The 26,957-nt window shown below is 50.0% G+C and overlaps 10 protein-coding genes across 10 annotated transcripts; 5 read left to right on the forward strand and 5 right to left on the reverse strand.

Moving 5' to 3' along the window:
- Nucleotides 1-4,263: 4,263 nt before the first annotated feature.
- Nucleotides 4,264-5,863, forward strand: LTR84_006750 (uncharacterized protein; the record flags this gene model as incomplete). Its single annotated transcript, XM_064850308.1, has 3 exons — nt 4,264-4,272; nt 4,413-4,441; nt 4,489-5,863. The coding sequence occupies 3 exons, from the start codon at nt 4,264-4,266 to the stop codon at nt 5,861-5,863; spliced, it is 1,413 nt and encodes a 470-aa protein (XP_064702790.1).
- A 624-nt stretch (nt 5,864-6,487) lies between these two features.
- On the reverse strand, nt 6,488-8,590 carry LTR84_006751 (uncharacterized protein; the record flags this gene model as incomplete). The annotated part of the gene is made up of 1 exon (XM_064850309.1): nt 6,488-8,590. One exon carries the CDS (start codon nt 8,588-8,590, stop codon nt 6,488-6,490), a length of 2,103 nt encoding a protein of 700 aa, XP_064702791.1.
- Nucleotides 8,591-10,256: 1,666 nt separating this feature from the next.
- LTR84_006752 (uncharacterized protein) lies at nt 10,257-11,084 on the forward strand (the record flags this gene model as incomplete). The annotated part of the gene is made up of 1 exon (XM_064850310.1): nt 10,257-11,084. The coding sequence occupies one exon, from the start codon at nt 10,257-10,259 to the stop codon at nt 11,082-11,084; it is 828 nt and encodes a 275-aa protein (XP_064702792.1).
- A 573-nt stretch (nt 11,085-11,657) lies between these two features.
- LTR84_006753 (uncharacterized protein) lies at nt 11,658-13,632 on the reverse strand (the record flags this gene model as incomplete). Its single annotated transcript, XM_064850311.1, has 9 exons — nt 11,658-11,868; nt 11,921-12,063; nt 12,112-12,245; nt 12,347-12,381; nt 12,428-12,516; nt 12,571-12,592; nt 12,647-12,869; nt 13,328-13,423; nt 13,485-13,632. 9 exons carry the CDS (start codon nt 13,630-13,632, stop codon nt 11,658-11,660), a joined length of 1,101 nt encoding a protein of 366 aa, XP_064702793.1.
- An 806-nt stretch (nt 13,633-14,438) lies between these two features.
- Nucleotides 14,439-14,936, forward strand: LTR84_006754 (uncharacterized protein; the record flags this gene model as incomplete). The annotated part of the gene is made up of 1 exon (XM_064850312.1): nt 14,439-14,936. One exon carries the CDS (start codon nt 14,439-14,441, stop codon nt 14,934-14,936), a length of 498 nt encoding a protein of 165 aa, XP_064702794.1.
- An 891-nt stretch (nt 14,937-15,827) lies between these two features.
- On the reverse strand, nt 15,828-16,700 carry LTR84_006755 (uncharacterized protein; the record flags this gene model as incomplete). The annotated part of the gene is made up of 1 exon (XM_064850313.1): nt 15,828-16,700. One exon carries the CDS (start codon nt 16,698-16,700, stop codon nt 15,828-15,830), a length of 873 nt encoding a protein of 290 aa, XP_064702795.1.
- Nucleotides 16,701-17,063: 363 nt separating this feature from the next.
- Nucleotides 17,064-18,199, forward strand: LTR84_006756 (uncharacterized protein; the record flags this gene model as incomplete). Its single annotated transcript, XM_064850314.1, has 2 exons — nt 17,064-17,090; nt 17,165-18,199. The coding sequence occupies 2 exons, from the start codon at nt 17,064-17,066 to the stop codon at nt 18,197-18,199; spliced, it is 1,062 nt and encodes a 353-aa protein (XP_064702796.1).
- Nucleotides 18,200-19,065: 866 nt separating this feature from the next.
- On the forward strand, nt 19,066-20,295 carry LTR84_006757 (uncharacterized protein; the record flags this gene model as incomplete). Its single annotated transcript, XM_064850315.1, has 1 exon — nt 19,066-20,295. One exon carries the CDS (start codon nt 19,066-19,068, stop codon nt 20,293-20,295), a length of 1,230 nt encoding a protein of 409 aa, XP_064702797.1.
- A 183-nt stretch (nt 20,296-20,478) lies between these two features.
- LTR84_006758 (uncharacterized protein) lies at nt 20,479-23,108 on the reverse strand (the record flags this gene model as incomplete). The annotated part of the gene is made up of 8 exons (XM_064850316.1): nt 20,479-20,787; nt 20,849-20,959; nt 21,012-21,377; nt 21,403-22,006; nt 22,058-22,083; nt 22,221-22,434; nt 22,491-22,634; nt 22,693-23,108. 8 exons carry the CDS (start codon nt 23,106-23,108, stop codon nt 20,479-20,481), a joined length of 2,190 nt encoding a protein of 729 aa, XP_064702798.1.
- Nucleotides 23,109-24,067: 959 nt separating this feature from the next.
- On the reverse strand, nt 24,068-26,698 carry LTR84_006759 (uncharacterized protein; the record flags this gene model as incomplete). Its single annotated transcript, XM_064850317.1, has 1 exon — nt 24,068-26,698. One exon carries the CDS (start codon nt 26,696-26,698, stop codon nt 24,068-24,070), a length of 2,631 nt encoding a protein of 876 aa, XP_064702799.1.
- Nucleotides 26,699-26,957: the final 259 nt, after the last annotated feature.

Consider the following 26,957-nt stretch of genomic DNA (forward strand, 5'->3'; position numbering starts at 1 on the left):
GACCGGCCCTTCTTGCTTTACCCAGGCTTTGGGTGCCCTGGCTGAAGTTTGCCGCAGGTCGGCGTCGGCGAGATTTGGAGTTGTGTCTCTCCGCGGAAGCGCAACTTTACACCAGTAGTCTACGAGGATGCACTTTTGCAAACCTGATTTCGGAATTGGAACTGTTACCACTGTGGATTCGGTTCTTACTCATCTGACCGCTTTGATATCATCTACGATTAATCATAGGCAGCGTTGATTTCAATCATGAAGACGCTCTCTTTAGAACGGATTTTTAGGAAACACTTGCAAATGGTATCATCGTCATGCACGATCTCAATACTCGCCAGCCGTCGCCCTTCAAGGTAGGTTGAAGGGATGCCCCCTTTGTGTCAGCTCCCCGAGCGAGTTGATATTTCATCCATGGCGTAATTAGCAGTGTCTTCTGCAAGTCTTCCTGAGGGTTTGTCCCATTATTGCTCCCCAACTGCCGACGCACCCTACGCTTTTCAAAATGGCCACCTCCTTTTTTCCACTAGTGTAATATCATGAACCCCCAGGGAGTTTTTACAGAGTCATTTATCGACTGAGACCTGGCATCAGCTGTCCTCTTCTGCTGCCGAAGAATGCGTCAGTGGGGGGCTCCAGTCGAGGATGATCGGCCAAGTTGGCTTCCTCTTGGTCTGGGCTTTGCTCTTCCAGTTTTTGTAGCACTTGGCTCCAGACAACTGCATCTTCCTGATCGTGCAAGGCATTGGCCATGCTTTCCTGACACTGACATATTTCTATCCAGATCGAGGCTGATGACGCTGTGTCAACCCCGAAATATTTGAGTGCAGCGTTGAGACTCCGACGGGCATCCACATAACGACCCTTGGATTGTTGCTGTCGGCCGAGTCGGCGGTAGGCCAACCCGACACGCCATGAGTCTACACTCCCTTCTTCCATTCTTGTAAGCCTCTCTTGTACTTTCCAGCAGACCAAGTCAGCTTCGGAGTACAATTCTTGGGCGGCAAGTCTATACGCTTGAAGCAGAAGGAAGTAGACCGAGTATGGACTGTTCGGCCCACAAGCTCGGTCGATCTCGACAATGGGAGGGAGCCATTCCGTCAAGTCTGAGCCTGGATCATACCACAGCATGTCAAGAGCCCTGTTCAGGCGCACCTCATACAGCAGCGGCTTGTTCTTTTCTAACCGAGACTCGAGGCCTTTGTACATGCATTGAGCGGCGCGTGCGTACAGTTCTTTAAGCTGGGCCACGTCAAGATCGCCGAAGACGCTGAAAAGGGCATACCGAGAATCATTCTCATCCAGGAAGGTAGTTGCAAAATCCTTGATGGATCGTAGCAAAATTGCCGCAAGCTGGGGATGCCCGTTTTGTGCTACCCGACTAGCTTCGAAAAGAAGGCGGATGGGGGTTTCGTGGTACCACGTCTTGAAAAGCTCTGGGCTGTTGATTCTTGCGATTGCACGATTCCAGTAAGTCCAGGCAAGCTGCAGCTTCCCTTTGTCATAAAGATTTGATCCTGCCGTAAGGTCGGAGGATAGTAACCGGGAAACCTGGCGGCCGCCGTGGTACTGAGTCGACAGCTTCGGCTCCAAATGACCCAAAAACAACGCATCGTGCGTCCACGCACGAAGACGGAACAGGAACTCTTGTTGGACTTCAATGAGTCTGAAACCTTGCAGCATTGGTTCGAGTTCAGGCGATGGTGTCCAGGGAACCAAGGTGTCCGTGATTGGCGAGGGGAGTGGCAAAGAAGCTGATTGTGATGGTTTTGTAGGTGAGCGGTGTCTCTGTGTTCGTTTACGGGCCAGCTTTCGTTTTACAGCTCGGACAGCACGCTTAATCACCTCCTCTGGCTCCCCGGTAGCGGCTAGGACGTGGGCAACTTCATTTGGTGGCAGCTTGCCGTCCACCACTTGTTTAGCCACATCTTCTTTGAGATACTTGAGCAACTTCCACGCCTTGATTTTGGTCTTGTACATCTTCTCACTAGAAATGGTCAGGACTGGCCAGGCGCCGACGGCGTCGCATTTACCTTGCTTTGACTTGATGCTGTTCCTCCATGATCTTCATGACTTGAGGAAGCGGACGGTTTTCTTTGATGTACAAGCGTACGAGCAGTGGACGCAGCTGCTCCCAATCGCCTCTGGACAGCGGTCGTAAGTAAGTGGTGGTGGGTTTCATGGTTCAGAGCTTGTGAATTCCCGGATTAGAGGAGGTGTCTAGGCCTGCAGGCTCGAACAAGAGATGATGTGGGGAAGTAAGGATTATATCCATGGGAGCCGGGCACTGCCGACCATGGGGGCTTTGGCACTGACCAGACAGGGGTATTTTGCGACGCTAACGCTGAATTCTAACTCAATTTGAAGTACTCTACCCCAGTTCCACCCTAATGCAGAACACAAGATATACCTTAGCTACCGTAAAAGCGCCCGGACGTGAGTACCTAAATCCCGAATTAGTTCCTTCCAACGGTATCTGCCTCGTTTCCTCGTTGCGTTCGCTCTATGTGTCCTATGCAAGATGGGTTTTGACTTCCTCGTTAGCCATCCTGGACATTACCTTTGTTAACCACACGACGCATCGCAAGCCGACTACGAAGACGACCAAATAGAGACGGCAAAATCGCGAACTTGGTTACAAATTTATGAATAACTCCCGATATCTTATGACATCTGAATTGTTGATGCCTACTTAGACCTGGTTCCACCAAAAACGCCACATGAAGAGTGTTTTGGACTATGTCCAAGTAGTCTATTTCCAGATCGCTTCTCAACGCCATATGTTGAATTTTCCCGTCAATACTGCCGAGGCCGTAGTGGGAACAAACAGTACGTGCTCCGGGGCTTAGCAATGAATGACTGCGTTCGTTGTTGGAAGAGCAGATGGCGTCGTCAGCTGAACCGTCAGTCCTCTAGCTTATTTGGACAACCCGGGATATCTCGTAAGCATGAATGTATTAATCGCAGGCGGTAGTGATTTGTATTCAACAGGAAGGCCTGTGTTCTACTGGATACGATGCTTCAAGCTCAGGGCCGAGAAAGTTAATTTATTGTGATCGCGATGATTCGCTGGCTTCTTCTGCGTGTCACAAATAATACTTTGTGAGCAACGTATTTTCAATACCGGACCACCTGGCATACCATGCTCCGACCTTTGCAAAAGTGTTCGCTATGGAGCCCGACCAACCTGTCAAATGAAGGTCCCCCAACTGCGCGAGCACACAGAGATGAAAGATGTTCTTCGGTGTACCATCCGGGTGAGTGAGCCCGTCATTTGCCAAACCATACGAGATATAAATGCACTTCTCAAATCCTTCATGACCCGGCACAAGCCTGATACTAAATTGTACAGGGTCCGTCGTAGAAATATTGAAAAACTTGTGAGTTATGCCAATAGGCGCTGTTGTACTTTCACCCGGTTCCAAGGAGACGGTTTTTTGACCTAATTGCACACCAAGGGTGCCTGAGGTACAAGTAAATGTCTCCTCAAAGACTGTGTGATAATGAAGGGGGTTCGAGCCGCCAGCTTGAACGGTAACAGCGCATCTATTGGAAGGAGAGTACGGGGTTCCGGTTAGGATATATCAATTGGCTAGTGGGGAACCAGCAAACGAATGGGCGTGCGACGCACTCTGTATATTGACCGTCTGTTTCACAACTGTACTTCAAAAACGTGCCCTGGTCTTGAAACTTATCATTTGTGATAAGGCGTCGGCAGGGATCTCTAAGGCCGGGTGGGATACTATCAGCTTGTGAAGCCATGACAGCGTCCTTTCAGGATCTTAATTCCTCGTCTAGACTAGATTTATGAGCAGAAGAAGTGTGCGTGTTAAATATCTATTCGAAAGACTATATTGGGAAGAACTTATCAACACTTAGCTTCAGATGCCATCTAGGATACTAATAACTAGCGGGACGCTAAAGTCCGATTGGCTAGCGATCGCTGGGCTACACGTGGCCATACCGGGTGTTGATCTAGGCCGAACAACCTAAGCTCGTGATGGAAGGGTTGCCTCGGTTGCCTAAATGCAAGTCGAAGGCTTTCCGTACTCGTAGTTGGACCAAGGCGGCTGCATGTCTCGGCGAGTTTGTTCGATCCTCGTGACTCGGCGATAAGGCATTGGGCTTCAGATATTATCCCACAACAGTCGCAAACAGCCTCAATGTGTTCGCCGGCTGGGAGTTCCCTGGTAAATCCCAATTCAATGATGACTGTGTGAACACGAAGTAGATTACATTCAGAGACGGGTTGCAGCCCCATGTTTTCTTGTCAAGATGGAGCCAGTGCGTGTTCTGCGACGGAGTAACCGTCATGCGCCGAAGGTCCGCTCAGGTTGTGTTACTTGCAAGTGTGTCATATGACTTTTATTTTGACCTTGATAGCATCGAATGCTAACTCAACAACAAGAAGCCGTCGAGTGAAGTGCGACGAACAAAGACCTACGTGTCAACGGTACGTCGAATGATGTTGTTGGGCTCCCGTTACTGAAGCCCCTACAGCTGCAAGACCAGCCGCACTCAGTGCGAGGGGTATGCACCCCCGAAAACATGGACTTTCGAGCCCACACGGCAACCCTCGAGAGCCGTCTCGAGCCTTCAGCGTCCAGTTGCCGACGTTCTCGGCGAACGGAGTCCCGGAATTAGGCTGTACCCCTCCAAAGACTTGCACTATCATGGAACCTTTGCTGGACACCATGGCGAATGGATGGCCTACGAGTACTTTGCTAAGATGACTGCACCTGTCGCGGGAACATGGGCAGCCCCAGAACTATGGCAGGGGCTCCTGTTGCGGGCCGCTTGGGTGGACGCTGCCATAAAGGACTGTATTGTGTCCCTCGCGATCACCTCTATAGAAGAAGGACACCCCGAATTCAAGACGCCTACACTAAAGACTCTACGCTCACGGGACTATTATTATTTTCGGGCTGTTAGTCTGCTTAGTAGGCAGCACAACAAGCCTATGGAACTGTGTCTTATCGCCAGTGTCACTTTCTGGCACTTTGACCTGTTCAATCGCCGTCCTCTGCGAGCGATGTTACACTTACATGCCACAACAAGCCTGCTGCGGTCCATGCGGCGGAGCCCACCATTTTCGACAGCCCTGACCGCGGATATCGAGAAATTGTTGTGCTCACTGGCTGGCATAGAATGTCTCCATGAAAGCAGCAACGTCTCTCACATGCTTCCGCCTTCCGAGGGCCTCTCGATCAACACACAATCGGCAAAGATCCACGGCTTTCTATCACTCAATGCAGCTCGCGCCAGCCTTTCACGGTGTCTCTGGGCTGCAGTATTGGCATACGATCCGTCGCCACCCGCCCATCTGCTGCGTGACCTGGCCGATCTTGAGTACATTGTCTTTGAGAAGGAAGTGGACGGACTTCTGGACTTTTCGGACCTGCCGTTCTGTACTCTCAACGATTGCCTGAACCTTCTTAACTCCTGGCAACGGTGGATGTGGCTGACCCCAAACACTATAATCCCATTCATAGGGAGACAATCTCTACTACTCCATGCGCAGTTGCTCCAATCGATCATCCAAAGAGATGTGAACAATGGCAAAGAGGAAACTCATGGTCTTGAATTGAACGATGAATTCTTGTTTGTCCGAGTTCTTGATGCTGTCGCCGATATTGTCAGGGAGACAAGACATCGCAAACGAAGCTATCTAGAAACTAGTAATACCAAGCCCACAAGCCTTCGGGCGCTTGTACTCTTCATCCTACAGCGCACGAGCCTGCAAGATACGTTTGTGAGGGCAACCCAACTTATGCAAGACGTTGAAATCATGGAGAAAGGCACGGACACTGTCCTGTTAATGTGGATGGGTTTTACATATGAGAGCACCAAAGCAGCCGGCCCGCCAATAGGCTGAATTTGCGGCATCATTGCGTCGGAGTACTAGAGTCTTCCACCACTTTTTCTGGTCCTTCAAATTAGTTGTCGCGATAAAGTTCAAGGTTGAGACAAGATCCAGAAATAGCCATGTACGAAAGATTCATCATTTCCCACTTACCTAGTTATTATTATGATTCATGAAAATTTTCGCCCCTTAATACGCCGTGCTTGATGATCACATAACGTGGGAAAGTCAACAAGTAAAATAAGTTGATTACCCTGATTACTATGGTCGAGGCGCTATTATGCGAGGTTTGGGCTTCTTGTACTATATTATAGATAGCCGATATAGCTCAGAAAAGAATGAAGCTTGCAGCAATATCAAAGTGGTACAGGGTAGAGCATCTGGCGAAATGTGTAGTTTAGTTCCAGTAGTTATGACATTAGTGAGGTACTGTCGGACAGACTGCCATATTATCAACTCGAGCATTGATGAACTAGAAGGATAAAAGGTTAAAACTTTGCCAGAATAGGATCATCTCTCCTACGTTCCCACGTTCATGTCAAGAAGCGAAACGGTGGTTGCATTAATCTTCGTTTTTTCATTAGTGCGCAATATCTAAATATTACATCATGTGTCCTGAACTACTTTCAAGGCTCCCTATCGTGCCAACAAAATACCAATACTCTGCCTCGTTTCCTCGAGATATCCCATCTTCCGTCCGGTGACCCAGAGCTGGACATACGAATGCTTGTGCGTCGCCTCCGGCGTATAAGTCAGGTTTTGGCCTTGCGATACCTCGAAAGGCTCGCATGCTGGTTTGCCGTTGATCACCCACTGCGCCTCGAGTATGACTCCGGGATCCCAGCGTCCGACAGAGGCGTCGAACTCGGAACCAGCTCCAGCCGTGATAGCCGGGGGAGCCTGGCGTGCCACTGCAGCTTCTCTGCCTCCGTACGCAAGGACTTCGGCGAAGGTGTTTCCTCTCGACGATGCCGTGGTGGCGGAGCTGGGGAGTGGCGTCGGGCCATCCGGTGCATGATCCTGAATCCAGGAGTATACAAGCTCGAGGTAGTCCCAGATCTCGCGCGACTGGTAGTTTCCTCCATGTGGCTTCTCCGGCATGATCGTGATATTCATCCAGTATTCGTCAGATCCGGCCACCGTGTTGATGGTCTTCTGGAATTCCTCGACGCCTTCGTTCAGGAAATAGTCGTCCCAGGTACCGACATAGATGAACAATCGCTCGCGCAGGACCGATCCCAAATTGCGCTCGTTGTCCCAGTTGGTTACAATGTAGTTAGCCAGGTCCATGTGTTTCCAGTATTCGACAGCCTCGGGGTAAATTTCGCCCGTGACTTTATTCCATGGTTCGAGAGGATAGTTATTGTATCCCTGGACGCCAAAGACGGCGTTCCAGACATCCCATTGAAGGGAGGAGCGTGATGACGTTCCAAACGTGAGTTCCCAGTGGTTTTCCTGTGCAGTTGTAGCGAGTATCACTTGGGTCCCGTTTTCGAAGTCGCGAATCGAAGGGGTGGCGCTACCGTCACCTTTCACATAAGCGTTTGTAGCTGTATATAATGAGATGTCCTGGTGCTTGTGGAAATCCAGGGAGTCAGGATAGTTCGAGAAGCAAGCACCAAACAGATCAGGTCGGAAGATGACACTGGCGGCTGAAATCCACCCTCCCGTCGAACCCCCAAGCTGAATACGAGCATATGGCTCGGCAATAGTGTTGAAAACAGAATCGAGATACGGAATCAGCTCATCGTTAATGGCGTCACCATAAGGTCCAATGTTTGCTGTGTTGACGGCATAGGAATCATCATAAAAGGGAGACTCGTGTCGGAAAGTCACCATGATCATTTTTGGAGTCGGTCGGTCTGGTTGACCACTTGCACCGGGTATGGTTCCATTGTCCCATGCTTCTGAGAAGTTGGCGGTTGGATAGCGGAAAGCGCCAGCATCCGCAGGCCAGTGGCCTTGTGAATAGATGACTGGATAGCGCGTGCTGGTGTCGTTCTCGTCGTAGCCACTTGGGAGCAAGACGTTGGCACCCACATACATGTCACGGCCCCAGAAATCGCTGAGAGCCTCGCTGCGGATCTTCACATACTTGAGAGTGTCCGTATCCTCGTAATTACCCTGGGAGCATCCACCAATCTCCTCGCCTGTGAAATCTTCCACAGCAGTCACGTTGTTGAGGACGAGCTCAACAATCTGCCCTGCCTCCTCCACATCGATATCAACTATCGACGTGTAGAGACTGCCGACTCCGGCAATATTGGGTGCACCATCGCCACAAGGGAAATGAACGCTGACAACCGAGCCATCGCTGCGAGATACCGTCTCGTATGGGGTCAAGAAAGCTTGCACGGAATAGTTGCCAGCCGAGACATCCTCCAAGCTCACGTTAGGCCAGCCGTATACGCCTGTTCTGGTGTTCAAACCGCTGCCACCAGAAAGAGTGATTGTATCAGACGAACTTAATCCGTATACGTTCATACCGTAGATCAAATCGGGACTCGATGTTACTTCTGTGTCCTCGAGAGGATCTACACCACTCGGTGCGAACAAAACCACGACTCGGCCATCCATTGTCCCATTGAATAGTCCATCTTCAATTGCTATCTTGACTAGGAGCCAAGGCGTATTGTTGGTGGATTGGGCACAAGCTTTCAAGGGATACAAACCAGTGATCGCAAGAGTCAATATCGACACGACACCATAGCCTTTGGACAGGCTACTGAGGAAGTACATTTTGCTTGGGTTAGACACGCGGAATCACAAAGGGAGAACATGGAAACCTGGAGAGGGCAGCGTGGCCTACCTTTTAAGCTCAGATCAAGAACTTGTACCTGCATATGTGAACGATGAACACCATGAGCAGTGAAGCCTCTCGCCACCACAGCGATAAGGACGGGTCTCGCCTGGGGAGCTTGCAGTTTGCGACGTCATTATCTTCTGTAGGAAGTAGTGTCAATGCGCTAGTTCTTAGCAGAGTGGCATTCAGTGAAAGCGTATCCATGTCGACGACGATAAAGACCCCAAGGAGGAAGGTCGAGGGGCTTTCGGCAACACTAGAAAGAAGGCAGCCGAGAATAGCCTCCTTGGCATGGAATCGCTCCTTGGCGTAGGCACCCTTGAGGTACTTCGTAGTACGGATACTTCGGAGTCTGTACCGGGTACTCGTATCTCGTTGCAGTATTTGTGAGCAGAGCTATCTGTTTGTGAGGTCGCTAGTCGTCAATCTGATCTGGTAGTCAGTAATTCCTGAACAGCCGACTACAGTCCCACGTGGTACAACAACTACCAAGAACCAAGATTCCGAGCTGCCGAGTGACTCATTCTCGAGCCTTTCCAAGCTAACGCCATTGGATTTGCTCCGATGAGCATGAGGAGAGCCTGTTCATGGCAAGCACTTCTCGAGAAAGCTTAACTAGTCTCAACTACCCACCCAGCAAGCTGATAAACCAAGATCAGAAGCATTTATCTGGACCCGCACTTTGCCGCCACTTGAAGACCGAGAGTTGAACGACGATACGCTCAGCCGCACCAAGAAGTGCAACGTGCATATCTCGAAAAACTTTTTTGACCTCGTTCAGGACCTTGTCATACATGTTCAATGAAGAGCAAACCTCCCCATCGTTGGTCTTGGCTACTAACCACCAAATCATGAGACCATGGGGGCTAATGGGCACCACACTCTAAACATGCAGTTGTCGAGCATGTCCATTTATTCATCAATGTTGGAGGTATATTGTCAGTCTCGATTCGTTGAAGCGTACTCATTCAGACGTGCGCAAATACTCACACACGATCTCATGATCCAAATGGTTGGCATTATTTTGCACCTCGCTATGGGTTTGATTCCTAGTGTTACGGGTAAACCGTACTAGGAAATAGGGCCGCAATGGCAGTGCTCAAATTGCGTCCTATGGAATACGGCTCAATCGTTCGTGGATTGTATTCCTCCAGATTTATCTCGACTGGGCTGAGCGGATGGTCGCATCTTTCGAGTGAAGCTGGTCACGCTTCTGGGCACTGACTCGGGCTATCGTGGTGGCTTTGGCTTTACCTCGGAAGAAGATTCGTCCTGCATCTACCCCATACTATTCCGTCATAGACCCCTCAGGTTCTCGGATATACTCTGTTGGTATCCTCATTCCCAATGTCTACTTATGAGTCGCATCGATTGGAAATATTGACTAATCTGCGTGGAACTTCTGATTACTGAAGATTTGTACAGCAGGGTGATCGTGTAGTAGCTTTTATTTGCTTCCACGGTAAACGAGAAACACTGGTTTCAGACTTGCCAGTTTATAAAGAGTAAATATACTTGCGATAGCTTGACCTGGCTGCAGCAACCTCTTAATCTTCTGTCCTCACTGCAAACTCTTTCGACATTTTTCCTTAATCCAGAACAATGTCGTTCGACCCGACCTACGGAGTGAGCTTTACGTCCACAACTCACTCAAAGGCCGAAGGGCCTACACTTCCTGAGAACAACACATCCAGCAATTTCGTTGTCGTCGTCACCGGCGCTGGGAAAGGGCTTGGCTACAACATCTCTCTCGCATATGCCAGGGCAGGGATCTCAGGCATTGCCATTTCGAGCCGCACACAGGCGGATCTAGATAACCTATCCGAAGAACTGAGGCAGGTGAACCCCAAGCTGGAGATATTGAGTTCGATAACCGACACGACGAAGCCCGAGGATGTGAAGAAGCTGGCAGCGAGTGTGAAAGAGAAGTGGAATGGGAGATTGGACGTCGTGGTTGCGAACGCCGGAATCATCAGCAAGTATATCTACGACAGGGATGAGAAGACTGGAGAAAAGAAAAACCGTCGCCTTCCCATCGGTATCGTCGAAGATGATGATGCTGGTCGGGTTCTCGACATCAATCTCAAGGGGACTTGGAACACAGCACAAGAGTTCACTCCACTACTCACTGCAAAGGAGAATCAGTCGAGTGTCAGAGCCTTCGTCGTGATCACGAGTCTGGCGAGTCATTTCGCCCATAGCGAGTTGACGACGGTATCATATAACGTCAGTAAGATCGCAGTGAATCGGCTGGTCGAACACCTATGGAATGATCACGGGAAGGAGAACCAATATGGACTACAAAGTTTTTCGATCCATCCCGGTGCTGTGCTAACACCACAGACGGAGGGACATAATAGGTTCGAGGGAGACGTTTGGGATGAATGTAAGTCATCTGATGTTGAGAATCCACGCGAATGGTCAGTCTGAGAAGTAAATACGCTCGGAATTACTAATTTCATTTTTGTATACCAGTTTTGAGCGACGATCCTGGCCTCTGCGGTGGTTTTTTGACGTGGCTGACAAAGGAAAGGAGAGAATGGCTGAGCGGGAGATATCTTGCGGCCGCATGGGACGTAGATGAATTGCAGAGCATTAAGGAGGACATAGTGAATCAAGACAAGCTCAAGTTCAGGATGGTGGTTTAGTGGTGGCCAGGCTTCGAGTCGGCACAAATGCGATGATATATTTGGAAATCTCAACTATCAACAGATCTATCGGTGATACAATATACCTTGCTACCAGTAAATAACCGCAGATGTACACGACCGTGACGAGACATACTGATATGTTCTCCAGTATCATACCCCCGGAACATGGAGACTCCTTGTCACGATTCGAAGAAGACAAGCGACCAAATGCCTACTCGCCTCGTAACCACACTGTTATTCATTAGCGATGTCTATCTTGCATCCAATTAACGTGATCTAGTATTTTAAACGTTGAGTTCGAATCGATAACCGTTGGTGTCCTTTCCCTAAAACGTGAACAGCAGCGCCAGCTCTACTGTGTCACTGTTGGCTGAGAGAACTCCAAGTGATTTCTCTCGAACTTAACATCGCTAAGAGCAACACCATGATCCGTAGCAACGTGATCTCCGAACAGTTTTCCAATTTCTTCAATGGGAATCTGCTTTGTCTCGGGAATGTACAAGTATACAACGATAAGAGATAGGGTGGATAGTGCACAATAGATGAGATACATATGCCAGCCACTGGAATATGCATTTTAGTCAAGACTTTCCTTGTCAGATAGGGAGAACATACATGGATTTGAACGCGACCCCGGCCGGTACAGCAAATGCCAGGGTCCCGGCAAAGAAAGCTGACACGGCGAGGCTCATGCCCTTTGCTCGAAGAATCGTAGGGAATACTTCTGCAGACCAGATAAGAGAAGGAGCATCAACACACTTCCCGGAAGTTAGTAAGATCGAGGAGACAAAATGATATTCACAAACCTGGAAGAATGCGATGAACAGGAAAATAAAGAGAACGCAGGCTGAATTTCTGGCGCGGCTGGTAGTCCCTATATATTTTCGCTGCAAGAGGGTTTCTGCTAGGCCAATCATTGCACACGCGGCAAAACCGACAACTGCCGGAGCCTTGTCAGTGTTTCAGAGATGGTCGAGGAAGCGCTTGATACTTACGGAAGAGTGTGCGCCGACCGAATCTGTCGACCAAGAGGAGACTCACAGCCACAAAAACTGTTCCGCAGGTCGTGTGCACGGCTTCGATGAATTAGTTCTTGACCAATCGATAAATAGTACCATGAACCAGGTTTTACCGTAAAGGATCAAAGACATGCCGGGGCTCATTCCCAGAGAAGCAAAGATGACAGGGAGGTAGTTTGTGATACCATTGACCTGGAAATGGTAGAGAAGTCAGCTTCAGGGGTGCCAAATTGGCTCTCTACGTACTCCTGTGGATTGCATTGCGAGCCTATCAGGGTTAGTCAATTCGAGAATTTGGAAGTAAGGTATGGGGAGATCTCACAAGAGGAAGATCACGAGGATGCATCGCCGCCTCCATGATGGCCTTTTGAGCATTTCGATGAATGTAGCATTCTCTCGCTTCTCGTCTTCAAGTTGTGCCACAATGGCATTGAACTCACTACGGGCGTCATCCTCATTCAAAGTTGTGGGATCATGATGTAGTCGTTTCAATATTTTCCACGCTTCGTCAAGCCTGTCACGCCAAGTGAGGAATCTAGGTGACTCTAAGAAAAGTCAAGTTACTCCATGCACGGCAATATTCGATTCAGAGAGAGTTACCAGGGACGGAAAAGAGACCGCAAAGCAGTAATAGTGGTGGAAGGCAAGCCAGTGAAAGTGGAAGTCGCCAGCTTAGGGTGATATTCTTCGCATGAAAGCAGCCAACAGCAATCCATGCACACCTATGTGCTCATTGTCAGCATATGTCGCGATAAGAATTGTAATGGTGAAGCGCACACAACGAAGCCTCCGCCGAAGGATAGGGTCGTGAGTCCGGTCAAGAGTCCTCTTGTTCGGGGCGGCGCAACTTCTGAAAGATAGATTGGTACAAGGGCTAGGAGTGCACCCAGCCCACACCCTTGCACAAAACGAGAAGTGATCATCATGCTTATAGTGACAGATGCTGCGACTAAGACATTGCCAACAAGAGCAACGACGGCTGCGATTGCTAGAGCTCTCTTACGCCCCAGTTTGTCGGCAACTCCACTCTGACCCACCGAGCCGACGCAGCCTCCGGCGCAGAAGAGACAATTAAGAGCGACGAGCACATTAGCCGTGTCTACTCAGATGGTAGAATTAGCCCTCTAGCTCTTTTCCTAAGTTTGCGAGTGAGTACGTACATGTCGAAGTCGGGTCCAAAGCAAAGAAAAGATAGAAGCCGGGTTGTCCAATACTGGTAATGAATGAAGAACTACCAAAACCGAAGCTGAACCCACCAAGAGCAACGACAAGTGCTATGCCGATGTTATAATTCGTTAGTTTGGCCATGCTAGTGGACTAACTGTAAAGACAAAGTCGATTTTGCGATTTTAGTACTGAACGCTCAAGGGGTGAACCACACTTTATATTGTTGGGGCCCAGAGGTTGGAAGGAATCTCCACTTACCCTATGTTTTGCTACTACCCCACGGGGCAAGAAAGACTTCAAATCGTGGAAGCCAATATATTACAGCCATACTGTGGAACAGCGCGCTAGATTTCAAGCTGTGTGCTCCGCTTCAGTCCAAAATGGTCCATTGATCATCAGCGTGAGCCAATCTAGCCCGATGGAGATACTTACCGAGCTCTGAGGATGATAGAAGCGAGCGCACCACATTTCAGCCGAGGTGGGTTCTCCTAAGACCTTTTGTTGTCGGTCCCTATAGCGCTGACTGAGTAGATTGGAAGTAAAGAAGCTTGTATGATTTCAAGAAATGATTGGCTATTACGGCGGACTATATTCCTCCGTTTGACCCGCTATCACGTAACACGACGCATCGTACCCCAGAAGGTGAATGCCGCCCGTGCTTGCCACTACAGCTCATTGGATACTTTTACCATTATTGGACCGACGCATACACATAAGGTGTCGCTCAGCCGGTCTCACCATGATATACTGAGCAGTAATTGCGATGTCCAGTCTGCTGACGAATCTTGAGGTTTGCAAACGCCCAAGGCTGTGAGATTTGTATGAATAGTTCGTCGTTTGTGAGTACCACAATTGAAATAGTGCCGGTGACAACGGTGTCGAACTCTATAATCTTGAGTGCAATTGCCAATTATTCTGACAAAAGTCTTGCGTTCGAGAACACCACGATGTCCGATATCTCGATACTTCTGGTGACAGGATCATTCGTGCCGCCCAGCGTATATGATACGGTCGTGGACGCAGTTCAAGCCAAAGGCCTTCAAGTGCGAGCCTTGCATTCGCCCACTGTTGGTTTGGCACCACGACAGGGCAGAGAAGGCGCGGCTCCTACCATGTATGACGATGCTGCCTTCATCGGGGAGGAAATCGATAAACTCGCAGATCAAGGAAAGCGTGTGATATTGATAGCGCACTCTTATGGTGGAATACCCGCGACTCAGAGCGTTCGAGGGCGGAGCCTCACAGACCGTAGACAGCAGGGCAAGAGGGGCGGGATTGCCCGACTTGCATATATGACTGCCCTTGTTCCGGAAATCGGTCATTCGGCTATCGATGTATTGGCAGATGTGCCTCCAGAGGGCCAAACACAGATGGAAACTGATGTACGCGAACCTTTTGATACTGGTGGCTGCCTTGCGCACCTTACAGGTCTTACTAGCGTCTGAAAAAAAGATACTAACAGCGGAGAATAGGAAGCTGGATGGATGTTGCACATCGATCCCGCAGCGACGGCGAAGATCTGTCTCAGTAAAGTTTCTCTAGAGATATCGGAACCGCTCATCAGAGATTTTCCGAAGCATTCGGCGATCAGCTTTATAAACAAGTTGACCTACGCGGGCTACAAGGACGTACCCGTGTCCTATCTGTTTTGTGAAGCCGACTTGTGTGTTACTCCGGCGGTACAGCAAAAGGGAATCGACATGATTGAAAGGGAAAGTGGGAGAAACGTCACTGTTACTCGGATCGATTCTGACCATGGTCCGAACCACACTGCTCCACAGGCAGTGGTGGAATGGATTCTGAGTGTCGTGGCTGAGGTGGAGAGTAGTATAATTTGATGCTTTTACACTGAACAACAATTGGAATGGGATCTCGACCGGAGCTTCAACTTACTGTGAGGACCTAGCAGCGACTCAACAAGAACGAGATGATTTCTTAGGCCATGATGGGAAACTTCGCGCAATATAGTGTATGACAGCACCCCGGGCACCCCCTTATCCCTTCACTTCACCCTCACTTGACTTGCACATATAGATTGATCCATTGGATGTCACATTAGCATCGGAAGATGACTCTTTCAGAATTTACTACATTATGGTCTAATTTGTAAAGTGGTTGGCTGGTGTGCTCCAAGGATAAGGACTAGGATGAGTAAAATAGTAGATCAGTCCTTATCCCGCCTCATCACATACGTGTCTTGCGAGATGTTAAAATGGGGCGTTTCAATATAACGGTTGGCTGCCTTTTTTTCTTATTTTGCTGGGTGTGGATTCGAATCTTGTGCGTGTTGTTTGTTTCCTCCCTTTCTTGCTTGTTCTTTCTTTGTTGTTGACCTTTCAATGTTTACGCACCGCCTGCTCCACCACGTCCAGTCCAGTCATTTTCTTCAACACACTCAGTGGAAGTGCGAAAGGTCGGATACTTGTCAACCATGCAACCCAGCCCTTTGTCCCTCTCCAGATATTGGCTGGCGGGTTCTCTTTCTTCAGTAGATCCTGCGCCACTTGTTTCGCCCACTGCTCGGCAGTCACCTCCATTGGAAACCCCTCTCCACGCATGGTTTTCTCAACGGTGTCTCTTGCAATTGAATACAAGGAGTCGGGTGGTAGCTTAGAGCCCGGACTATGGGACTGGTTGTTGAAGTTGTTTGTGGCAGCATTGGATGTTTTCAGATCCACCACTCGGATACCGAAGGGGGCGAGCTCCTGTCTCATACAGTCCGAGAACATGATCATGGCGGCTTTCGAGGCGTTGTACGCCGACTGGAAGGCAATGGCGAACAGACCCGCAGAAGAGGTTTGATTGACAACAATGCCCTTGGACTGTCGCAACAGCGGTAGGAATGCTTGTGTCATAGTCAGATACGACCAGACGTTCAGATCGAAGAGCTCCTTAGCTTTCGGTATTGACATGTCGGATATAGGCATGCTGTAGAGAGCACCGGCATTGTTGACCAAGATATCGAGTTGAGGGACTTTCGCAACCGCGGCAGAGATCGACTCCTGTGATAGAACATCTAATGTCATGGTTTCGATCCCGCAAGCTTGCACCTGAGAAAGTTTAGAGGGGTTCCGTGCCGTAGCATAGACATGCAGCCCGGCTTCGTGTAGAGCAATTGCAAGGGCAGCACCCAAACCACCATCTGAGCAGCCCGTGATAAGGACCGTCCGTTTTTGAGGTACTGGGGATTTTGGGTCGTTGTTCGCCATGACGATGCAAGAAGGAAATCAACTAGGCTTTAGTGAGAGACCTGCAAGCCGTGCGCCAACACCTCCGGACATCATGGCGCTGTTCATTCTATTATACAGTATATCATAATTTTACACTGAGGATTAGTCTAATCTGACTCTTCAGTTCACTGATAAAGTCTTGTGCACGGTCACGCCGTCTTACGAACATCAGAGGGCCGAGGCTGCGGACCCCTTACGTGATCGGAAGGATATTTACGCCGATTGCGGATAGTGACAAATTATCCCGCCCCCCGGCGTATCACGAAATCATCTTCCCAACTTCACGCAGTGCTTCGGCCATTCATCTCCGACACATGCCAGATCATCGTGGTTGCCTTGGTTATGGAAGATGCGGACCTAATATTACGTGTGAGTTTGCTCAGAGTAGCGAATTTCCTCCCCCGTGCGGCGCAGTAGTCTAACCTAGCCTCGCGTTCTTCCAGCGCCGTCGCGACAACGGAAAAGTCGCACAGCGGAATTTTCGCACAAGACAGGCCGAAAAAGCATCAGAGCTGAAGCAGAACTACGAACAGCTCAAAAGAATAGTGGAGACCATTGTGCTTGCCCATGGCGAACATGATCAGGCCAAATTGAATGATGCCATAGCCCAGGCCGGACAGGCGACTGGGCTGGAGGTGGTAGAGCGATGTGCGCTCTCTACTTCGCCTAAAGCTTCAATAGTAGTCGCCAAACGGCCAGGTCTTGTTCATGGGTCTGCAGTAGCAGCCTCAGCACAACCCACGACGAGAGATATATATCGAGAGTCGTTTTACCAACCTCGCTCCGGGCGTTTTAGCCCACGGCTTGGTTACGGCATCTGGCTGGAACCAGAGCGCTTTCTTAAGATTCTTGACCCTCCCCTCGATATCCTCCCGTACGTTGGAGCTGGTAAGTACACCGTGGCTGGCCGGATTGCCTGGGCCAGCCTCGATTATGGCTATGCTTGTCTCCAAGAGGCGATGATAGCCCGGGCAACCAATACTATTCCGAAGGACGATTGGATCGCATCATTACCTCCCGAGTCAGCAGCTCGTCGAGCATTTGATCGATCGCTCCGACACTCGAAGCCTCTTCACGATGTTGCTTACATGATGGACCTTGTGGAAGCACGAATTGAGTTTCGCGAACAGGGTTATATGCGAGGAAACACTCGCGGTGGTGACGAGGTTTCTCGACAGGTTATGCAGGGCAGTGTCGCGCACGATCTACGTGCCAGGCGAGTCAGAATGGATCAGTGGTGGACCGCGTTGGATATTGAGGCACATCTTCAGGCCGTGATGGGCGTCGACGACTTCTCTGCTCTGCAGATTGCTTTGTGCAGCCAGGAAGCAGATCAAGCTCAGATGTTTATGCCTTTAGCCCGAAGTCTGGGACATAATGGGGTTTGTTTTGGCGACGGACCTCGCTGGCATGCCCCATCTGTCAAGGCACTCGTCAGTGCATGGTTAGACCAGATCTCGGTGTTGGGTGTTTGGTAAAGCTATATCCCCGTCCACGACAGCTTTGATTTTTCGGGAGAAAGACAACTTGTGAAACTTCTTGCATCGGATTTGCTTGCTATGACCCCAGTGTCAGCACTTAATCCCCTCCCTAATTCATGGCAACCTGGGAAATCCTGGCTCCTTCAACACAAACACCTCTCTTGTTCCGAAAGCTCAAGCAGTACTGGCATCTCGACCGATGTGTTCATCGGCGTATAATATGGAGAAAAGTCCTAGCAACTGGTGTCATTCTGGGAGATTCGCCTTAAACTCCATCCGTTTAGGTCACGCATTATCGACATACAAACTAATTGTCTCTATGAACCGGACCATGGAGGGGGCTGCCCAAAGACCTTGAGGTATTAGCAACAATTATATTAAATCGTATTATTGTGTCGGATTAGAAGTCCGCCACTCGGATCCATCGTAAGGGAAGGCCACCCGTAATAATTCCCTGACCACGGGGATAATCAGGAACGAGCGGAAGGCTGAGGGGAAGGATGGCGATGTGCGTGGTTGTGGACAAGCCCGAGGGCCTTTTTCCCCACTGCCGAAGAACGCATCCGATGGTGAAAACCACCGCAAATTCGCCTCGCGTGTACATTATCCGATGGCTCTCTCCCCTGCTTGACCATTGCCCGTCAATATTGATCTTATGTAGCTTCCTCGCCGTTTGTGATTTTGAGTGACTTTTGATCGTCTATCGGAGAAGGATTTACCCTCTACCCTCGAGAAAGAAAGACCTTCATATACTTCCCGCATCGCCAGACGCACGGCGACCTGACTTCGTCTGCTCTGATACCACCCTGTCTCGCGAACTGCATCCACCACACCAGAGTATTACACAATAAAAGAGATTCAAAATGGCGAACGCCCGTGGCCTCAAGGCTGTCCTAGAGAAATCCCCCTCCGACGTCGTAATCCTGTCCTCCCTCCGAACACCCGTAACGAGATCATACAAAGGCGGCTTCCGGAACGCCTATGACCATGAGCTCCTCTCACACGTCCTACGCGCCACATTAGCCGCGAACCCGAATCTGCCAACCGAAAAGATCGGCGACGTGGCTGTCGGGGTGGTACTGGCAGAACTGGGCGGTTCAAAAGCCGCACGAATGGCGCAGTTGCATGCAGGATTCCCAGTGACTGCACCTCTCCACACGATCAACCGGGCGTGTAGTTCGGGTTTGGCGGCTGTGACGAGTATTGCAAACATGATTTCGGTGGGGCAGATTGATGTGGGTGTTGGTGCGGGAATGGAAAGCATGACGAGGAATTATGGCAGTAAAGCTATTCCCACGCAGCTATGGGAGGAATTGAAGGAGAGTAGTGTGCAAGATGCACAGGACTGCATCATGGCTATGGGTCTGACAAGTGAGAATGTCGCAAAGAGATATGGTGTTTCACGAGAAGACCAGGATGTGTTTGCGGCGGAGAGCCACCAGAAAGCGTCAAAAGCGCAAAGAGCGGGCTTATTCGATTCAGAAATCGTCCCGGTGAAGGTGAAGGTGCCTGATGCTGATAACCCAGAGGGGCCTCTGCAGGAAATACTGGTTGACAAAGACGACGGTATCAGACACGAAGTAAACGCAGAGAAGATGGCCAAGTTGAAACCAGCGTTCTCCAAGGACGGATTCTCAACGGCCGGAAACTCGTCTCAAATCTCAGATGGGGCTGCTGCAACGCTTCTGCTCCGAAGATCAACGGCGACCGAGCTAGGACTGGGCAAGAATATCATTGGCAAATGGGTCAACACGGCAACTGCTGGTTGCAAACCCGACGAGATGGGAGTTGGTCCGGCCGTGGCGATTCCCAAGGTCCTTGATCTGGCGGGCCTCACGACCGAGGATGTCAATGTCTGGGAAATCAACGAGGCATTTGCCAGTCAGGCGCTGTACTGTATCAGAAAACTCGGATTGGATATTAACAAGGTCAACCCTAGGGGTGGTGCTATCGCTCTTGGCCATCCTTTGGGTATGACCGGAACGAGACAATTGGCCACGCTTCTTCCTCAGCTGGAAGCCGGTCAGGTCGGTGTCGTGAGCATGTGCATTGGTACTGGTATGGGAATGGCAGGCGTCTTTGTCCGAGAATAGTCTAGTCGAAGGAAAAGTTATAAATAAAAGCTCTGTGAGAAGGGGAAGGCCAGTCCAGCAATTCAAATTCGATTGCTTGACGTTGTGCATTTAGTCAATATACTTGACAAGATATCTCAGCCTTATCACTTGACCTCATGATATCGGATATTACTTCACACTCCGCTCGTTATCCCACAAAGATCATACAACCGTGTTTGGGTCTGTCGTTTCCGGCTTTCTTCTTCTCCACACACCTGTTCGTTTGGCTGCAGTCTCGGGTCTGCTGCTAGAACCCCTTGTTTGCTTCTTTTGTGGTTCTGAGGAGGAAGCACCCAACTTCGGGTGGTTATTGCTGCGGCTGGCGGTTGGCTTTCGATAATTTGCATACCACCATAAAGTCCCAATTGTCAGGGCATATGTTCCCAGGGCGACTGGTACTAGCATAATCGCGAATGGTGTCAAAGACAAGAGCAGGCTTGTCTTGTCAAGGTTGTTCATCCCGAAAAATCCCTGCGTAGAGCGTTCATTGTCAGTATTCTGGATGCGATGCAAACAACTGTCCATAACGTACCGTGACAAAGGTCAGCGGTAGATATATAACTGTCACCACAGTGAAAACAAACACGTAACGATTGAGTAGTGTTCCTTGTCTAGCCTCGCGGATGGCTGTAGCCGTAAAAAGCTGTGGTCCGTTAGCCATCTGCGTCCACAAAATCTGCGAGAAACAAACTCACTCCTTCTCTAAGTACCACTATATCCTCCTCCTTCTGCTTGATACGTTGCAAAACATGGTCGAGTTTCACCTTCATGGTATCTACTCTCTTCTGCCAATCCTGTGAGAGCTCGTTTCTTTGTGAATCAGTCACTTTCCATGGAGAATTCCACTCGACGCAGATCCTCTGTATACGCTCCAGAGTCATCTGGTTCCACACTTCAAGATCCCGTCGCGTGTTCTGGGCCCATTGTCGATATATGCGAAGGTGTTGAAGCAAGGTGAAGTAAGATTTGCTCCTTGAAAGGTTTAAGTCGTCATACATAAGATCATTCAATGCTTGATCATTTGACACTTCCACGATCTGCCAAACATCAATCGCGTAATCCTAAAGGCAGCGAGGGTGAACAAACATTGGTACCAAACCTCTCGTCTATCTCGTCCATCAAGGCAATCCAATTCCTCACGCACTGACCTACTATGTCTTGAGCAATACCCATGAGCACTCCCGCGAATGGCGGTACTAGACTGACTGCGATTCCCTCCATGGGCAAGGGGTCATCATTCAAGCGTAGGATTGTGGAAAATGGACCAGCTGAGTATACCACCATCAAAAAGCAGTCTCGAGTTTCAACGACATTGGGCTGCTGGCCTTCGCCTTGCGGCCATTGGATATTTACTTGTTGTCCTGGTTGTCGTTGTAGCTGCATTCCAAGAATGCTTGATTCGGGATGGAGGGAGTTATAGTCATGCACCTTTCGTAAGAGTCTAAAACCGCGCACGCTAAAGCCGAAGGTAACGTAGCTCGGGAGACCTTTCAGCAGCCAAAACCATGAGGTCGCGGTGCGGAAGTGCCACTCGTGTGTCGCATTTAAAAAGTAGCTTCTCAGCAGTCCCATGACATAAATGATGGGAGGCTGGCCACCATCTTCGATTGCTGGGCCAAACAGGCGCAAAAACATACAGGTGATCAGACCGACATTCAAGGAATCATAAGGATGTAGAGGATGGAAAAATCTGGAAGATTAGTTAACGGCCGACAAAACTAAAGGAGTGCACCTACGTAACGAGGCCTTGGAATGATGAGAGTATTTCTGGAGTCATGTCCTACTATGATCAGTACAAGAACGTGCCGGCACTGTTTTCGGGACTTGCTCACATTGGAAAATAAGACAGAAAGTTCATCACTTCCGTCGTCACTCCGCCTAAACCAACGTTCTCTGAATCTTACCGCCCACAAGTCTCTGCAAGTTGCGAAACCCGGCCATGCTGAGCGAAGACGGGCTTGTCTTCCGGCGAGATCATCAGGAAGTTCAATTGACAGACAAGATCCCAAACGCAAACCCGAGCGTAATCCTGAGATGAGTCTATCACGGAGGTGATCGAATTCTTCCTGCGTTGAGTGGGTCAAACGCCATGCAACGGTACTCTCCAGAAGCTGCTCACTACCACCATCAGTCAGTCATTTCGTGGGTTGCGGCGTATCGGAAGATCGACTTACGGTTCACTACGAGATACCCCAGAGTTGTTGGCGCGGTCTATATCTTCTCCATCAGCAGGTCGCTCACCTTGATTTTGTGAAACGTGCTCTGAGATATGATCGATCTGTGGCGGCTCATGCCCAGGATCTACCGGTTTCGAACTCCTACAAAAAATTAGCTCTCTGACATTCTTCTAGTACCTGGTTTGGATATTCAGCATACTCAGCAGACGCGGTTAAATTGGGTACGACAGTGCCAGTATTGGGCTCGGGTATTGGCTGTCCGGCGTGCTCGTTATCAAGTACTTGTGCTATTCTCTCAAGGTTATCATTTAACTTCTGGAATTCCTTTAGTAAAGACGAAAGAAGAGCTTTGTTATCTTCGAGCACGCTGGAGAGAGACGACTTCATGACCCACGTGTCGACGGGCGCTGCACAAGTAGAAGACAGCACTGATTGCTGCACAGGATGCTCCTCAGAACAGAGTTGAGGTTCTGCAGAGCTCGCAGTGGCGTTCGTCTTGATGACAACGATGTCTTGAGTCGGTTCATGAGGTTGGTCCTCTCTGTGTGACGACACTGTAGCGTTGCGCGATTCAATATTGGGACCTGTCAGCTCAGAAGGAGTCCGGAAATCCATATCCGAGGATTCTCAATATCTGCGCGTGGACATGCGAAAGAGTCTGAAGTCAAATATTGATTGTAGATAGGCAGGAAAGAGGATGGTGTAAAGCAAAAACGAGGCTGAAAACAAGCACCCTTTTGACGGGTTGAGGTTCAAGAACAACACATGGCAACATGAGCATCGTATTCCTGCCCGAGCCCGAGCCATTGATGCAGAAAGCCTAGCTGTTGATGGCGCTCAGCAGCCACCGCACGATGTCCACGAATCATGATCGGCGGGCATCGTATCAACAACCAAATGGCTGAGCGTTCGACCGGGGGGGCAAGGTGCAAGCTGAAGAAGACCCAGCAGCACCAGGCTGGACACAGCCTTATTGAGATTCATCACATCGAGAGTGGCAGATAACGTCACCATTAAGCACAATATGACAGACGTTCGAATCAAGTTTTCGACGTTTGCGAGAATCGAGAATCGCAGTTGTTGTTCTCCTCTGACTTTGAGGCAGGCGGCCCGCGTTGGCACCTGCCTTCCTCTACGTCCCGCCCCGGCTGGACATGGAAGCTGAGGCTCCGTGTACCTACATCAATAGGTATCTATCTATGTACGAGGTAGTTATAGCTGCTACTACAACACTCTAACGAACTGAATTCATGAACACAGACTCAAGTTCAAAGACAACATAGTACTCCAGTGGATTCCCGCCTAGGTAGCTATGGAGAGGACATCACTTTCACGCACGCACGCTCACACGCTCGCTCAGTAGGTGAAGTAGGTAATGTACAAACGTGCAAACACATAGACATGATTACACTCGTTGGTAGGTACACTGGAGTCTGTACTCTGTACACCACCCAGTCTGTTCTCCAAGGCAGAAATGCAACATTGCCCCAAAACTCAATTAAACACCGATTGATGCCCCAAACAACCCCATGGCTTCCACCCTCAAAACTCATCCAATCCATTAAGGCCCCCTATTAACAAGCGAATCTCCCCGGTGCACTGGCCTGGCTGATCTCTCTCCGAGCACCATCCCTCTGTCTTGCAAAGATGCCTGACGCCCCCGTAATACCATTGACGGCACGTGGCTTGGTTGGGCTTTTCGCCGTAGCACCTGCCGTCACTCCACCAGCGAGTGAGCCTGTCGAGCGCTTGAGGTTCACACTGCGTGCTCGGTCCCGGCGAGCGCGAATCTGTGCGAGTGCCGCCTCGCGGGAGATGGGCGTGCCAGGGACGTTGGTGAGCATCGCTGCCGAGTCTGGGTTCTCGTGGGAAGTTGTAGCGGCGTGGTGGGCGAACGTGTGCGTTGAGGTTGCTTCTGTTGTTCGGATGATTTCGGTATGAGCGTGGTCGTTGGCATCGCGAACAGGACTGAATACATCATCTGCGTCCTCAAAGCCTCGAAGCGGGACTCGTGTGGTTCTCGTGGTTGTCGTTGCGATTGTCTGAGGGGCATGGCGCTCTTCCGTGTACGCATATTGCTTCGTGTGTTGCGTTGACCTCGATTGCTTATCGAGCGGAGTCACTGGAAATACCGTGCTTGCTGCAGGTGACGCTGATATCTCTTTCACATAGCCTCCGTGCATGGTCGCTGGATTGCTCTGTGACATCATGGATGAGACAAGAGGAGAGTGACTTCTAATATTAGGTTTTGACTGCGCTCTTCTATGCAGGCTCCGTGGTGGCGAATCTTTCAAGGCAATCTTGGTGGTGGTCGTTGACTCTGCGAACACTTGATGTTGCTCATACGTGGGAGTGGTCGATCGGATATACTCATCATGGGCCGTTCTAACGGATCGCGGCGAATCTGGTACCAGCCGGACTGGTGAGTCCACGGTCAGGATGCCCATAGCTGTGGAAGGTCGACGTGGTGGAGCTTGCTTCGGAGGAGAGAGGTCAAACAGATCCTGCTCAAGGACTGCAGAAGCACTTTCTGTATGACGCAGAAGTGGTGTTGCAGACCTTGCGCCAGCATTGCTTGTTGTGGAAGTCGAAAAGGAAAAGGGCTTGGTGGATGTACCAGGTTCCACGAGGACTTGAGTAATCTCCTCGAGTTGAGCCGTAGCTTCTGGTGTGGTGCTGTTGGAGTCCAATTCCATGGGCTGTGGTTCTGGCAATGGAATCTCAAGAGCATCTTCGTAATGTGATGGTACTTCTGATGCTCTATCCAACTCCTTCGCACGGGGCTCAGGAGGAAATGAGAGGGGTTCCTCGACCTGAGAGGGCTGTCTCACAGGCTTCGGGGTCTTCTGTGGCGCCAGCTCCGAATCTCTGATCTCAGGTTGTTGCACATCAGACGCTTCCACCGATATTTTCCGCTTCTTCGACGCTCGCTGCTGCTGAAGTTGTGCATCGTACACCTGATCATGAACAAATCTGTCGCCATTGGACTCTGCAATCCGACATGGGCAGGCCTGGAATTGGCACTGCATGTGCATGAAATGAATTAGATCTTCATCCTCTTTGTGCTGTCTCTCCGCCCACTTCAATTCCTGTTTGAGGAACTCGATTTCTTCCTCGGCTGTGGTTTCCTCTCCTTCCATCTGCTTGTCGTAGAAATCAAGACGGAGTTTGATCGATTCGAAAGTTGGATTGAGTGCAGTGAACGATTGTAGTTGTTGATTGGGCCTGGACTCCTCGAAGATGATGGCTGGATCAGCAACGGACCGGCCCTCATAGTCACCCAACCATTTCGACGAACGGTCAGGTTGTTCATTTAGTGCAGCAGTCAACTCTTGGGACCGAGCACTTTCGAGCGCCGTCTTCTCAGCTTGTGCCGAACGAGCTTCCTCCACAGCCGCATCTCTCTCCTTCTCGGTCGCCTTGAGCCGATCTTTGACCTGCTCCATTTCCTCCAAGACTCCGGCCAGAGCATATGCCCTCTCAAAGGCTTCCTGGCGACTCTTATCCTTTTCATGCTTCTCATGCTGAACTTCTCCATTTGACTTCTTCAACTCACTTCTCACCTCCTTCAACTCCTCTCGCAACTCAACTAGAGCCAATTCAGCACGATACGTCTCTTTGCGACAGCGCTTGATCTCCTTTGTGTATGACTCCTGATCGCGTGCACGCTTGTCTTTGTCGGCTTGGAGTTCCTCGAGAAGCATCTCGACTCGCTGAGCGATGACCCTCTCACGCTTCTTCCGCGAGGCGAGCTCTTCCTTACAGCGATCTAGCTCCGCACTGAGTGTTGCCAGGCTGGCTTGTGCTTCTTCGTAGCCCATGACGGCCCTCTGGAGGGCGCCGTTGGAGTTGCCATTATGATTACTATTATTGTTGTTGGTACTGGTGTTTGGCCATGCATTTCCATGCACACCGGACGTGAGAGCGGCAGCTGGGATCAACACTGGCGGTTTCTCTCCGCGAGGCGCCCGTGTTGGAGAAGACTGCGTACTCAGACTATTCAAGAAGGCGACTTTGGATTGTACTTCGGAAGTCATGGAGTCGCGCGTTCGAGGTCTGTCGTTCTCGACGAGATAGCTGTGTAGGGAGGGTGATTGAGGGATACGCTGTTGGTTCATGCGCTCTGGTGAGAGTTGATTGAGAGGTGCTGGAGGGCATCTCAGCGGATTGTTGTTTGGACTGCTGAGGGGATTTTCGTTCTCCATGATTGACGTGGTTTCTGTTGCCATAAGGACCGAAATTTCCTGTTATTGTGGTGTAGTGTTCATATTCAAGAAGCGTGTAGTACAGCAGGATGTGTTAAGCAGGCAATGGTGAGGACAAGAACAAACTTGAACGTGAATGAACGGACCAGTCGCTGTGGAAGCTTTTGTTTACATCCCGATTTGGACATTTTGTATGGGGAACATTATATCTTCCGGCTTGGCAGACTAGCAGGACACGTGATCGGTAGAATCGCACGTG

This window comes from Exophiala bonariae, assembly GCF_035927105.1.
Source record: "Exophiala bonariae strain CCFEE 5792 chromosome Unknown scaffold_26, whole genome shotgun sequence".
Taxonomy (NCBI): domain Eukaryota; kingdom Fungi; phylum Ascomycota; class Eurotiomycetes; order Chaetothyriales; family Herpotrichiellaceae; genus Exophiala; species Exophiala bonariae.